The 14,728-nt window shown below is 45.8% G+C and overlaps 1 protein-coding gene across 23 annotated transcripts in view; it reads right to left on the bottom strand.

The window, feature by feature from the left end:
• Positions 1–14,728, bottom strand: part of ptprsa (protein tyrosine phosphatase receptor type Sa) — a 159,377-nt gene that overhangs the window by 19,535 nt on the left and 125,114 nt on the right. For 7 of the 23 annotated variants that reach the window (XM_029000494.1, XM_029000504.1, XM_029000499.1 and 4 more), the window contains 10 exons: positions 13,616–13,733; positions 8,685–9,278; positions 7,656–7,750; positions 6,994–7,247; positions 6,821–6,908; positions 6,270–6,497; positions 5,916–6,073; positions 5,302–5,316; positions 4,954–5,069; positions 2,947–2,994 (listed from right to left, as the gene is read on the bottom strand). In XM_029000494.1, the coding sequence (XP_028856327.1) occupies positions 2,947–2,994; positions 4,954–5,069; positions 5,302–5,316; positions 5,916–6,073; positions 6,270–6,497; positions 6,821–6,908; positions 6,994–7,247; positions 7,656–7,750; positions 8,685–9,278; positions 13,616–13,733 (1,714 nt within the window). The remainder of the gene's footprint in view (positions 1–2,946; positions 2,995–4,953; positions 5,070–5,301; positions 5,317–5,915; positions 6,074–6,269; positions 6,498–6,820; positions 6,909–6,993; positions 7,248–7,655; positions 7,751–8,684; positions 9,279–13,615; positions 13,734–14,728) is intronic. The other 16 variants (XM_029000496.1, XM_029000506.1, XM_029000509.1 and 13 more) reach the window with 13 other exon arrangements.

Below are 14,728 nucleotides of genomic sequence, written 5' to 3'. Positions count from 1 at the left end.
AGAGCATCCAACACACCATATCATTACGGACCCCCCCCCCCCCAAAAAAAAAAACAAAAAAGAGCAGGCAGAACAGTGACTGAGGGACTGAGTGGGCTTTTGGACCAGGGAGGGTGGTGGCAGAGACGAGACTGCGGTGGAGGGGAGAGGGAAGTGTTGTGAGGACGCCCTCTGTGTCCATCTGGCACACACAGCCTACAGGTGGCAGTAAACGGACGGTGTTAGGAAGCATGGTGTGACCAAGCCAGAGCTCGAAAATTCTCATTCCGCACTCAAAACTCCCTCAGCGCAGACAGGGAAGTCTGAATTTATATGGAGCAGAAAACAAAAGAAGACCTATTGGCTGTTGCTGGAGTGTGAAAGAAACCCCACACCAATTATGGTTCTGTTCTACGGGGAGGAGCGGCAATGAATAGAAGAGTAACAACAGCAAACAAAAAACACATTTAAAAAAAAAAAAGGCATCAGGACTCGACATTCTGTAACTCCAGCTTGTGTTGTAAAGAAAATCTATACTTCACTTCTTACAGAACCACCCCCCATACACACACACACACACACACATTCGAAAATATTTTTTCTCAAATTTAATTAGCCTTAATCAAATGTAAAATAACTGTCACGCTAAAAATTACTTTTTGCATAAAGCACAGAAGGAGCTGCATAATTTACATCCCTCTTCGTCAACAAAGAAAGAAGAGGGGTAGAAAGACACACATAACTTAAAATTCCTCACTGTGGACCAAATCTCTCAAAAATAAACACATTATCTGAAGAAGAGTTCTAATGAAATGTTTCCATTTTATGTATTGCTGACTTTCCATGATTGTGAGACTGCTCCTATGCAGATGTGATTGTGATGCCACAGGAGGTGAACCCTGGCCTGGGGTGGGTGCATCTTACGGAAGGAGCGAGAGAGCAAGCGAACCCACCACATCTTTGCATCGGCACTTCTTCCAAATAATATAAAAAGTTTTACAATTCTCTTGTCCTTACGATTAGAAAAGGCTGCTGTAACGGTTTCAGAGTTGAATGTAATGGAGTTAATCCTGTTAAGCGTATTCTTGCGAGACTGCATTGTGCTGCAACTTTTCTTTTTGCTAAAAATATTTACACAGCTTGCGTCTTTGCTTCTATTCAAACAGAGGTCACACGATGTCTGGGTGATGTCATGTTAAAAATAAATAAATAAAAGATTTAATTGGCCATGCATAATCTGCCTAATAAGATTAGCCATCCTCAATTTCATTTTCAGTTTCTACTAATTCTCTCTAAATGTCACATAGTTCATTTAAGAGTGTACTGACTCATCCTGATCCCATGGCTCTTCTTAAATGAGAGGATCAGAGTTACAAGTCCAGACTGGCGACCGAAGACAGAACGATGAACTCTAATCCGTAGCTAGTGCTCTAGAACAATCCAACAATGCACCATTACTTGTTCTGAGTAGAATTAAGATGATTCCAGTGACCAGAGTTTGACCTTTATAGAGTAGAGAACTTACTATGGTCAAACATACCTCTTACTGTGTAAGGTATATTAAGAATGCTGTAAACTAGCCAAGAAAATTCCATCAAAGAAAATCTACTCCTTTCACAGAGAATAAAAATGCGCCTTTAATTTTTCTGTGGCTGGAATTGAACTTGTGTTCCTCCATTTCCAAATTCCAATTCCGCCGATGCGCAGCCTATTACAGACTAAGTACTAACCAATACCATGATAAAGCATTTACATTTACAGAGTTTATCGTATGCCCTTATCCAGAGCGACTTACAATCAGTAGTTACAGGGACAGTCCCCCCTGGAGACAAGTGCCTTACTCAGGGACACAGAGGAAGTAAGAGGGTTTTGAACCTGGGTCTTCTGGTTCACAGCCATGTGTGTTTCCCACTTGGCTTCTACCACCCTAAAGCAGCTGTAGTGCCAATGACTAGGGTTTGATCGTAGGAGGTCATGGTAAATGCTGATTAAAATCCCAAAAAGGGCCACATGTGCCTGGGTTCATATAGCCAGATCTACATGGTGATTTTAAAAGGTTCTAAACCAGCTAACTCCTGACTCGGCACGATTGGCAGGAAGAGCCCTTGTGTGGCGGCGCATCAGATCCCCTCCACACGCAGCATAGGGCAACATCATTCCCCTCCTCCATTAAAAGCCGAGCAACAGGCAGACAAATCAATCGCGTCATGGCTGCCATCTTGGGTTCTGGTTAGTGAACGGGAGTGTGTTTTTACTCAGCGGACGTTCTGTAGCTCGATGTGATGCAATTGTTCAAGGACAACTCCACTCCCCTTCCGAAAAAGATTCTTCCTCCAACAAGCAATCAGCAGCAGATCAATGTGCAGCACGGAAACATCCCGTCCTCTAATTACCCAGTTCCAGTCGCCAGCGCAAACCCCGGAAAAAAACCCCACACCTTCTGATAGCCCCATGCGTTCGTGTCTTTATTTACATATAAAAAGGAAGAGCCTCAGAGTGGCTCCTCTTCTTCAGTGGTTTCTGCTCTCACTGAGAAAAAGGTGATCAAATGTGGGCTGTCTGGTTTTAGCGCTTAAATCTTTTTATTTTTGTATTTTATCACAGCCTGCAGATTAGAAAGGGAAGCTTGGGGGAAGTGAAGTGGGCGGAGTTCTTTAAAAAAAAAAAAAAGGTTACACGTGTGATTAATGAGCAGTCAACAGCGTGACAAGATTTAAGGCCACAAAATAAAAGTAAACATAGCTAAAACTTTTATATATATATTATATAAAAGTTATTATATATATATATATAAGTTAAAGGAATTAGTGAATAACTTGAAAATTTGTGATGGGGGAGAAACAAATCATATGCAAATACATACAGGAGATTAAAAACAAGAAGAGTTTGTAAATGGGGCAGTGCTGAGAAAAGAGAAAAAAATGCGAGGAGACAGAAGCGCAAGAGCTTCATTACGCAGGGACTAACTTTCATAGTCAAAATCGGCTCCACTTAGAGGGCTGCTCAGACCAGAATCTGTGAAAAACAGAAAAACATAAGAAGAAAGGAAGGAAGCCTTTTAAATGCTGATGATGAAATTAATTGTAAAAAAAAGAAGACCCAAGACGCATGAAGATGGACAGGACAGAAAAGAGGTCTCCTGTTCTGTAGTGTGGATGAAGGCACGTTTTCTTGAACTGATTAGCAGCAACTCAGACTTTACCGCGTGAATTCAGGACTTCGGCGTCCTCGGGACAGGCTTGAGCGCTGAGTCCGACGCCACGCATTCAGGCAGACAGGCGGGCAGAGAAAGTAGGGCACGCATCTCAGCGGTCGGACCCCCACCCACCCGCCGACTCATCACCAGTCAGAGCCCTGCTCTGCTGTCTGCTCTCCACGGGCGCCTGCTGATTCGGCCTCATTCAAACATCTCCCAACACAAACTAGCACTCAACGCCACCAACAATGTGCGGCTGGCGGGGGAAAAAGACCCCCAACTCCACCACAGTGTAGAAAACAGAGAAGAAGGAGAAGCAGAAGAAAGCTTTTTTATTAGGGAATGGATAAAACCAAGTTTCTATTAGGTCTGATGTAGGGTGAAAAAAAGGAAAAAAACAAAAGATGACCAGGCGGTGACCCCCCCCTCCTATTCACCCTTGTATCAGTTTCTGGGTATAAACAGGCTAAAAGATCCAGATGAATAAAAGATCCACTTATGAACTGAACTCAATCACTGCTACCATGAGGGGATGAGGGGATCAGCCGGTGATTCCAAGTCTCTCTCCCACAATGGCTAATTAAACATGACGCGGGGGCACTAATCTCCTGTTGGAAGAAGCCAGTCATCTTCTGATTGGTTAGAGGTGAGTTGGAGGTGAGCAGAATTAAGGGGGTTCCACTGGAGAGTTGTGCTACTGTATGAGCCAAAAGATGAGCAGAAATGATGATCAGGAGGGGCAGAGTTTTTTTTTTATTCTTTATTTTAGGAAAACCCCAGGTTTCAGCCTCTGCCAATCACACGCACGTGGAGCCCCGACGGAGAAACGCCATCCCGAGGCTCTTTGCCCGACTGGGTGCTCGTATCGCCGGCCCCGGCCTGCCCCTGCAAGCGTGCTCATGTGGAATCGCATGAACAATGGCTACCATTAGCTAATGGGACTGTAGCAAATGATCACCGCCCTGCTTAATTGGGCAAAAATGTCTGTTTAAACGAAATGCTCAGAGCAGAGAGATAACGACACCGTGGAACGCCACAGAGTGATGGTGGCCGGTGGAGGGCTCTTTAGTAGTGCGATGTACGTGAAGCCATGTTCTTTTCTTCATGTAGGAAAGAGAACAACAGTGGAACAGAACGAGTGAAAAAAAAGTAAACCCTGCCAGTATGGATCAGTTCGGTACATATCCAGGGTTTACTCTCCACGGCCGGTTCCTTTTTCTCTTCATCTCCACTTTGCCACCAGGCCAGTCGGCAAAAGGTCAAAGCGTGGCTCTGTCAAACAGATTACCATTCTCCTCTTTAAAATAAGAGGCACTTGATGGACAGACGACTGAGACTGAAGCTCAGAGATATATGGACAGGGAGGGGAGGCTGACAAACTCGCTCCACACCGAGAAATGTCAGGTTGGGTTTAGTGGGGAAAGGCTGCAGAAAATTAGATCCTTTAGAAACAGGGAAGACCAGTGCTGGTGTCCTGTAAGTAACTTGATCATTATTATCACTTCAATACACCAACTATGCCAAGATGCTACCAAGGGAAAAGTCAACAGTACAGAAGTATCAAAACTGAACTTAGTACTGATTTTAAATGCTCTTCTTTGTCTCCATTTCTTCAAACAAACAAACAAACAAACAAACAAACAAATAAATGATTCTCATGCATTGGTATGTTCTTGTTCTTCTATAACCTTTCATCACTTGCAAAAATGCACAGGTCTAAAAAACTTTCCTGTAATGTAATTTCATGCTTCTTTGTTTTTTCAGACGATTCCTCTCACCTGGCGTCTGGAAGTTGATGCGTCTCAGCTCCACCGGGTCGGTGGGGTGGTGTGGGGCGAGGTCGGCGTTGTTCAGCAGGCACTTGGTGCGTGGCTCCGACTCCTTCCGCTTACTGCTTGAGGAGGGAAAAGCAAGGTGAAGATGAGCTGTGAACAGTTAGGATCTCTGGCAGCAAGAAAGAAGGACAAAACACAAAACACTGTCGACATGCATGAACATTGAGAGGCAAAAACAGACAAAACACACAAAACCACAGTGCTGCAAATAATTAAACATGTTTTGCTAAGGTAGGTTATTTTTTTTAAAATATGAACAAAATAAACATAAAAAACACAGCTAAGACTTACCTGTCTGGTTTGCTGCTTCCGAGGAAAGCAATGAAGGAAAAATAAATGTATAAAAGAAGGGCAAGAGACAAAATAAATAGGAAGAAGAAGTAAGAGAAGAAAACATACAAAAAAATCTATAGAAATTCTGGAAGTTCACAGAGCAGCACAGAACACCTGAACCCAGCAGAGCTGCAATGCCGCAGTCGGCCTGTAGGAGGCCACGCCGAGTCAAGGCCAAGGGCACATGAAGGAACGTTGCCTCGCGGCTTGTGGAGGCCGTCGTGCCAGAGAACAATGAGGGCAGCCAAGGTTAAGCTGCGGAGGAACTGGCTTTTGCCATCACCTGAGCTGCCCCGTACATTTTTAATGCACCGGGATGTGGAGTTCTCTCCTGCTATGTTTTGTTCTTTTATCCCCACCAGTCGGGATTTGGACAGAATGTTGGATCGCTTGCGGGAATGTAAGAAAACACACAAACATCTCTGAGCTACAGGAGATATGGAGTGTTTTCTTTTTCCAGGCCCTTAACAACAAGCCAGAAATGTAAAAAATGTGATCCTTATTAGCCTTCTCAATATGAGACTTTATTTTTGACTAGAAGCAACTGCTGGATACAGACAAAAAATACTCACTTCTTGTAGAGCAGGATGGCAATGACAATGCAGATGATGAAGACCACAGCCAGTACTGGACCCACAACCCAGATCAAGCCATCCCCAGGTTCGATTGGCTGGGGATTGTCATCTGGAGCCACTACTGGGTCTGTGAAGGGACTGGCCACGAACATTCTCTGCGCACACACACACACACAACAGAAACTAATTATGAAAGCTATTTCCATATTAAAACCAGACAATGTAGTCAATGTAGAAGAAGAATTGGGGTCTTGACTTTCGGTTGTTTTTGTCTAGTTTGGTTGAATTGGTTCTTGTTCCTTAGAGCCCTGTCTGTTTTAAACCCAACATGTGGAAAGTGTCTGAACTCACCACGTTTGTAGCGTTGAGCTCGGCCAGCAGGAAGAAGATGTATTCCTGGCCTGGCTCAAGGGCGCGGTTCTCATAGCCGCTGTACACCACCTGGTTTCCCACGGTGAAGGAGGAGGGCAGGTTGGAGGGCTTGAAGCTGGCAGCAATGTAGGGCTTCCGCGGGTCGGCCTGCCGAAGTTGTCGCCTAATGCGGGTGTGGCTGTTCCTCACGCTCACATCCCTCAACAACTGTGGCACAAGAACAATGACTCAAGAACTATTGCTGACATTATTAATGATATTAATACTGTCACTTCCCAGCTAGAAAGATTACCTGTATTACCTGCACTTGTGTTCATTTTCATATTTTGTGTTTGTATGCAATCTTTTTTTTAAGTTTTATTTAAATCTCTAAAGCACGATGAGTATGCTCTTTAGGTGGATTAGAGCTGTATGGATAAACTTGCAATTCTTACCAAGCTAGAGCAACACATTAAAAATGACAGAGAAGCAGTTATTTCTCCTTCAAATGCTGTTCCTTCTCATCAGAGCCTCTGGAAGCAAGAGTTTACCTCTTCCAGGTCCACCTCATCAGAGTTCTTAGGGATCTTGCCGGGGCCCTTGCCTTTTTTTACTGGAACCACCACTACATAGATGCTCCTGCAAGAACACAATATTGTAGAATGAACGTGTGTGATCTTTCTGTATTGTCTGAAATGGTACTGGAGGTTGATCTAAAGCTCACCTGATGATGTTCCTGGTCTCGGGGGCGGGTATGAGGATGGTGAGGGAGTTCTCTGTGTCCCGCTGAAGCTCCAGCTCTGGTTTCTTCACCAGGATAGCTGGAGCTGTCCGTGCGACCACGCGATGCCGAGGACCCCCATCACTGCTCTCCTGGCATGTGATGTGGAACTCATATGTTGTGTTAGGCCGCAAGCTGCCAATCTGCGCTTTGGTAGCCCGAGCGTCGATGTCCATCTTCTGATTATTATACTCAACCTTGAGAAGAATGAGAGGATTTCTGGCACATTGACAAATGGGCATATTCTGCATACAGATCGGGCAGAAAAGATGCTTTCATGTGAATTCTGGACAAATGGCTACACAATAATGGATGACACTGTGATGTAAAGTCACACAGAAAGTTATTTCCAGTCCCCAAGTTCTTGAAAATATATTAAAATGCACAAAAAATGGCACAATTTTTGTTTGCATTTGTATAATGATATGTAATTATGCAAATTACCACGGCTAGATTGTGATACATAATTAAAACCAACACATCATTTTAAAATGATTGTTGTAATGATTGCAATATTTCCATATATATAATCACACACACACACACACACACACACACACACACACACACACACACACACACACAAAATATAGACCAGCACTCACAGTGCAGCGATATGGGTGGCGGCTCTCTGAGAACTTCCAGGTCAACAGCACCGTTGTCTTGGTGACCAGCTTCGCAGTGAAATTCTTCGGCACATCTATAAAAGCGACAGAAACAAAATAACTTTCAGTGACACCAGAGATTGTGGTAGGGAGAAAATGAAACGCTGCATTTTATTGTTTTGTTTTTTTTTTTTTTTCAGATTTTGACGGTTATTTCCCGGGGGTCCTTCGAAGTGAGTGGAGTGCAGTGGTCGCTGTGAGGGAGCAACAGCAGTTGATTAGACACACAGCACGAGACACATGGACACACAGACCTATGGAGCACAGGACCGCCCGCTGACCAGCCCCGCCGGCAGTGCCGCCCCAGCTGTGTCACTCCATCCCTGGGCATAACCCCCGGCTTCCAACACCCTCCCCTCCCCCATGAGCCTGGTTGGGCACTGCCAAGCGTGTGCCTGGCACCAAAACGGACAAACCCAGACACAGCATGCAGACAGTTGTTAGCAGTGCATCTTGGGATGCCATGCTGCAAACAATCCCAAAGTGGGGTAGGGGGAAGGTTAAGGTTTCGGGCAGGGCAGGGCTGAGTTGAGACAGGAGTGGGGTGTCATCAAAAAAAAAAAAAATAAATAAAAATAATAATAAAAAATAACCCAATACCTGCCAGTTTAAACTGCACTCAAAAAAAAAGAAAGCAAGAAACTATGTGCTTTTCTCTCTTACAGCCTACCTGTAGGGGTGTGTAAATGAATCAGTGAATGAGTGCTGGGATGCAAGGAACTCAGTATCTGACCAATCAGCACTTACCTCAGGTTGCCAAGGCTCCTCCCCTTTTTTAACTGACTGACTTTTAACTTACTGACTGTTACCTTTGGGTTAGTGAGGTGAGTGTTCCCGCAAACACGTTACGCTTTTTTTTTTGGGAAGGGGGGGCTTTTTTTCAGTCTTTATTTGTCGTGATGAAGGTGCTTGGTGTTATTATTTTTTTTTGCTGGGTTCCCCGGTTAGACAGAAACAAGGAAGCCCTACCTGTCTCTAGGGACACCGTCCGATACTGGATCGGGGGGCTGTAGGGCCCTGGACCTACACTGGTGTGCGCTCGTATTTTCACATCGTAAGCTGAGTTGGGCTTGAGGCTGTTGAGGGTGTAGCTGGACTCGCTGGCCGGCAGGGTGAGTTCTCTGGGCACTCCGGCCGTACCCGCCTCCTGATAGGCCAGAGTGTACTCTGTGATGGCGCCGTTGCGCTCCGCCAGTACGGGCGGCAGCCAGGCGAACTGCACGGAGCAGCAGGTGACATTGGAGCTGTCTGTGATCTGGGGGTACCCTCGAGGCACCTCTTCGGGGATGGCGAGCTCCTGCACAGCCTCCTCGCCAAACCCGGCCCGACACTTGGCTGACACTTTGAAGACGTAGGTGGCGCCGCGGTGCACGTTGCCGACAGTGTACTCCTGCTCTCGGGGTGTGAACTCCAGTGTGGCCAAGGGACCCAGGTCCTTGCGGCCAAACTGTAGCCGGTAGCCCTGTACCTCCAGCCCTGCGGCCAGCTGCTGGGGGGGCTGCCATAGGACCAGCGCTGAACTCTCTGATTGCTGCCTGACCGTCAGGGATGGTGGCCCGGGTACTGAGAACAGAAACAAAATCATGCGTCAACAGCCATTTCAACGTGGTGTCTGTCACCTACAGCCAGCAGGCAGCAGGAAATGTGTGCGTGCCCATCTCCATGCATTTCGGTACGGCTAGCCAGTGTGTTTAGAAACAGCGACACAAACGATCCCTCAATAAAAAAACGAGCTGCGCTTCCCGAGAGGAAAGCACGTGTGAAATTGCTCGGATGCCTGCGTGCCAGCGTCACCCCGGCTTAATGTCTCCATCTACCACCCAGTGTCTGGAGCAGAAGTGAGCATCCAGCTGGAGACAAATGCGCAGCCCTGGCCTTGGTGGGGAAGCAGCATAATGAACGAAACGGGGGGAGTCGGGAGCAGTCAGTTATTCAAACGCAGGCACACAGGTGTAAAGATTTCCTTACGCTTTAATTACGCTCGCTCAATCTCGGTGTGTGTGTGTGCGTGTCGCTGTTCCCCACAACGGCGAATTTCAGGTCTAGCGGCTGTTCTGTGGGCGAGGGGAATTGAGTTTGAGATAATAGGTGTGTAGGCTGGGAACAGGGGGGCTGAATGGCTGTACAGCTCAAACGGATTAGGAAGAAGCCCGTCTGCATGAAACACGGGTGGCTGGGGGCGGCGTGAAGGGGAGGGGGGCTCTGGGGAATGGAGCGGGGGGCAAAGTGACAGAGAGGACAAATGGGTGAGAGGGGTCAAAATCACATTAATTGTGCCCCCCCCCCACAAACTCCAGGCACTTTGCTAAATCCATTGCCACAGGAGTACAAGCACGTTTCCCATCAGGCCCTAGCATTAATGGACGCTGTTGACACACCTTGCCTGATTCAGAGGAGATTGGCCTTCATTGGAGACCCCTCCCACGTTTCCAGGTACAAAATTTTCCCCTCCCACTCTGCCCTTCTCATGGACAGAGGACGGGTGGAGAGGTGTGAAGAGAGGGAGAGGAAAATGACCTTTAACCACTGCTTGATTAACCCACTGCTGCAACCTACATTGAGTTACAGAGTGAATATAAACCAGGACGATCCAAAAAGTGCTCCGCAGCATTCTGCAACCGAATTAATATCAGCCGAGTGGTGCCGGGCTCTGGGAAACATTGGAGGGCAAATTTAATTGAAAATGTTTCCTGTGCACCTCATTTGGGGTTGGAATGAAAAACTGTCTCTGCTTACCGAGGGCGGCCTGGCGACCTGACAGTGAAGGTCTGTGTGCACCGTCAGGCAGCTTGGTTCTACCACCTCATCAAAAAAAAAATTCTGAGACCCATTGCTATGAAGTGACCCACAAACTTGCAAGCTAATTAACAAAATCAGTAATTCAAATGAATCTGCTCGGAATGAAAAACAACACATGCTCTTCTGGGTATTGCGAGGCAGAAGCGAAAGAAACCCACTTATACTTAGACCATAGTTGCAACAATGCGGCGTAACCTTGCCAACTGCAAGTCTGGCCTGACCCCGTAATGGTCTCACAAGCACAAAGTGGATAAATTAATAGGAAACAATGGAGTTCGGGTGGTATGGTGGCATGTGGAAAGTACACTGTTATCTGCACACTGCCTTTTCTGCAACTTTAGTTCTTCTGTTCATAGTTCATGGTTTATGCTATTTTATACTACCATTATATACGTATACTGCATTTCTTGTATTAATCTAACATTATAGCTTACTGGTACACTTTACTTGCACTTTCGGTTAGTACCATTCATTCCAATTAATCTATTGGGAATGTAATTGATTCATGGGCAGGAAAACTTGATCTGACAGAATCTTCCGCTGTTGAAAGCACAAAAGAAGGTGTCTTTGAAAATAAGAACAAACTAGCATCTCCAGGTTCTAGCCCCACACATCGGCAATGTATTGCAGAGAGCAAATCTATTTCCCATGTCAAGTTTCTGCATTTAAACAATATTCAAACTATTTATCTTCGATGCCTTAAGCAATGCCTAAATTTCCCCACATCTTAAAACATATTTTGTTAGAAATGATTGACAGCCTTGGACAGAAGAGACCAGCTGCAGCAGCTGCAGCAACTCCATCACGCGATGGTGCTACCAAAGGGGTAGGTGTACCTGACAAACCGTCTCTTCCCGACTGCACAGTCTGTGGGAAGACTTCTGTCTTCGTTTCTACTGAACAAAAGGCAACGGTGGCACTTTTTTTAACAGTTGCGCTTTAAAAATAAATAAATACATAAACAAATAAATAAATGAAACGCTAGATACTTGACAAAGCGTGTGACTCTCCATCATGTCTTTATTTCTTCCTAACCAGACAACCTGCCATACAAATCACCACAGATCAATAAGCCTCAGACATGGGGGCCATGTCTGCAGACAGCAGCACTGCGGGAAAACAGTGCTTCATCATTTAAATCGCACTTGTTGGAGCAGAACATTAATATAAGCTTTCATCAGACTCGAAAAAGTTCTATTCGTAGGATTTCCGAGGGGTGACCAAGACACAAGGTGAGGTGTGAATGATGGCCAGAGAATCTACCTTTGTGCAATGTTTAAGACCTTTAAAAAAAACATTAGCAACAGAATATACAGTGAAGTTATGTACTGTGTTTGAGATATTTTTACTGGGGTTAGCATGTTTAGCACCTAGCAGCAGCATGCCATGTTATGCGAACCCTTTATGCCCCTCAAGATGGTGCCCTGAGATCACATTCTAACCTTCCGTTGCCCACGTGGTGGTGGCAGTGGTGGCCTAGCGGTTAAGGAAGCGGCCCCGTCGAATGCAGAAGACAAATTTCACTGTATGCATTGTGTGCTGTGCTGCTGTGTATCACAAGTGACAACCACTTCATTTCTTCATGTTGAAAGTCCTGGCGCTGGTCATTTACGCATTCTCCATGAATTGACCAATGCTCCCTGTGTTTTAGTGTATCAGATGGATAACTCTCTGGAGATATAGTGCCCATCTATTTGATAAGAGTTCATATTCTTGAGGTGGTAGTGCAGCTTTGAGGACGCCATGTCCTGCAAATGCTGTACCTGGGCAGAGGGAGACATTACAGAGCACAGTGTCCAGGCATCCATCACACTAAAGGAACTCGCTGAAACAAGTCGCTTCTAAGCTCGCATTTATTTATTTATCCATCCAGGGCGACATTAAGCCGATTCTCCACTGTTCAGTAATGAAACAGGGGCGGTCCTCGAAGGGAGGATGTCAGAGACCCCTGTGGCACATTAGTCACACCGGGTGACAGCTGGCAAGAGTGACAGCCCGGCGCTTCTGCGCTGTCACACTCTGACACCAGCGATAGGCGCACCTGTCACGCTTTAGGGCTGTCACGGGGTGCTTTGAAGGCCTTGTGGCAACACAGGAAAGAGAAACAGCCCAACACCTAACTGGACACACACTCAGACACATAGAGGCTACATAAAGTTGCTGGCCCTATCACTCTCTGTGGGTGAGAAAGCCCAATCAGTTCACATCGGCCTTGATCTCATATGGGGCTCTAGGGCATATGACCTGAAGCACCTGAGACCTGAGTCTTGTGTGAGTTCCTCTCTGCGTGGCTTTACGCCACTCCCGTCTCCGGTGTGCAGTGTAGGCGTCAGCATGATGCACAATGGCTCGCAGCGACTCCATCCACCCTCTTGCCCCGTCACCACCCGACCCCACCTCTCAAGGTATGTGTCAGTGGGCCAATCATCCTGGGCACACTGAGCAACAGTTGCCGATTGGTAGAGAAAAACTTACTATAATGCTCAATTACTCTGACTCATATGTACTGGAACTTCACCACCAATTTACTGACCGCTGCAGAGCTGAGAAACAACATCCCTGTGAACTCATGGACTCATTTCCTTTAATGCTCATCCAGTTTGAGTTCACTTTTATTCTTGCTCTTTTATTGGTTATTTTAAGGGTTCACATGATGCACTGTATTTATTTGGATGACCTATGCATGAGAGTTAAAAAGAACAAGAAAAAACTGGTGGCATTTCAATGAGTTAACTTCCTAAAAATCCTAAAAATCGGCCAAAAAGGCCGCCCTTCTGCAACTCTGCGTTTAACAAGAATAATTAATAACGATGTATCTGTGCGGCACAGCAGCTCTGCCCTCATTACTTAAGTGTCAGTGCAGTTCCTCGGCACACTTCATTTTCTACAGCAAGCTGAGTGAACGTTTGAACTCAATTAAACAAACATCAATAAAAAATTTAATCCTTTCGGGCACTTTGTGTGCTTCCATTCTTATAGATATTTCTTTCATACCTCTTTTTAATTCTCAGTCAGTATTAGTGCCCCAGTGAGAGCTATGAGAATGGGCCCCGCCCAACGGGATTCGCCTGCAGTGCAGTGCTGAGGCAGTTGGGACTGACCTGCTCCCTTGGTCACCACCAGCTTGGGCTTGCTGCGAGCACCGTCTCCTTTGGTGGTGTAGGCTGCCACCGTGATGGAGTAAGTGGTGTTGGGCTTGAGACCTCCAATGATCATCTCCTGCAGGATTCACACATGCAAAGAGGGGTCAAACACAAATACACACTCATCGATTCCTGAAGGCCTCCGGCACACTGAAACCTTCCCTTTTACCCTCCTCTGAAACATTTATGATGTGATCTCCAGCTCTCCTCTGCTACTGAGTGGTGGAACCAGGATTCTGCATATCCCTTACATTAGCCCATCACTGTGCTTGAGAACCAGCCTTTCGACCTTACGGTTTCATTACAGATTGAGGCAGGCTTAACAGCACATTCGTTCCCATCAAAATGTTCTGGAAACGTGTGAGCAAATTAATGTGTGGATTAAGTATGCACACACACACACACACACACAAACACATTAAATGAATAATTAATTCTTCAATACCGGACAGCAATCGGAGCACACTCAGACGCACACAGCTCAGATACTTTCAGTCACCCATTATTTTCCAATAGCTGAGAGGAGAGGAGAGGCGCAGATCAATGCTGATGAATTTTTCAGCAGGAGAGCGAAAGGGAGTGAGGACATTAGCCGGCTTTTCAAGAGTCGGAGGCAGGCGCCATCACTTCGCATAAGTCTCCAACGATGCCATGCAAGAACTGAGGTTAGAGGATGGCTCAACTTAAAACAGCCAAACTTAAGGATGAAATGTTCACTCAAGCATCTGTCTATATCCATATACAGATGTATTTACTCTGTATTAATTTATAGAAAAAGAGGCTTTAATGGCGGAGTGGCAAATGTAAAGTGTGACAATCACAGTCATGTGAAAAAATACATCTCATGGAAACTGGTCATTTCTTAAGCATATTTGAACAGCAATGTCCATGAATAAAAATGGAATATTTCAATAATTCTCCACTAAATACACATTAGACTAACTGCCCCGTTACAGCTGGTATCCAGAGCTCCAGATTAGATGGTATCGATTAGAACCTCCTGCAGGTTGTGAGGCAGGTGGAACCTGTCTTAATTCAGCCTTACACCTAGACTCTGGAGTTATGTTTGCA

Source organism: Denticeps clupeoides, chromosome 13 (assembly GCF_900700375.1).
Source record: "Denticeps clupeoides chromosome 13, fDenClu1.1, whole genome shotgun sequence".
Taxonomy (NCBI): Eukaryota; Metazoa; Chordata; class Actinopteri; order Clupeiformes; family Denticipitidae; genus Denticeps; species Denticeps clupeoides.
This window is presented reverse-complemented; position numbering and strand designations above follow the sequence as displayed.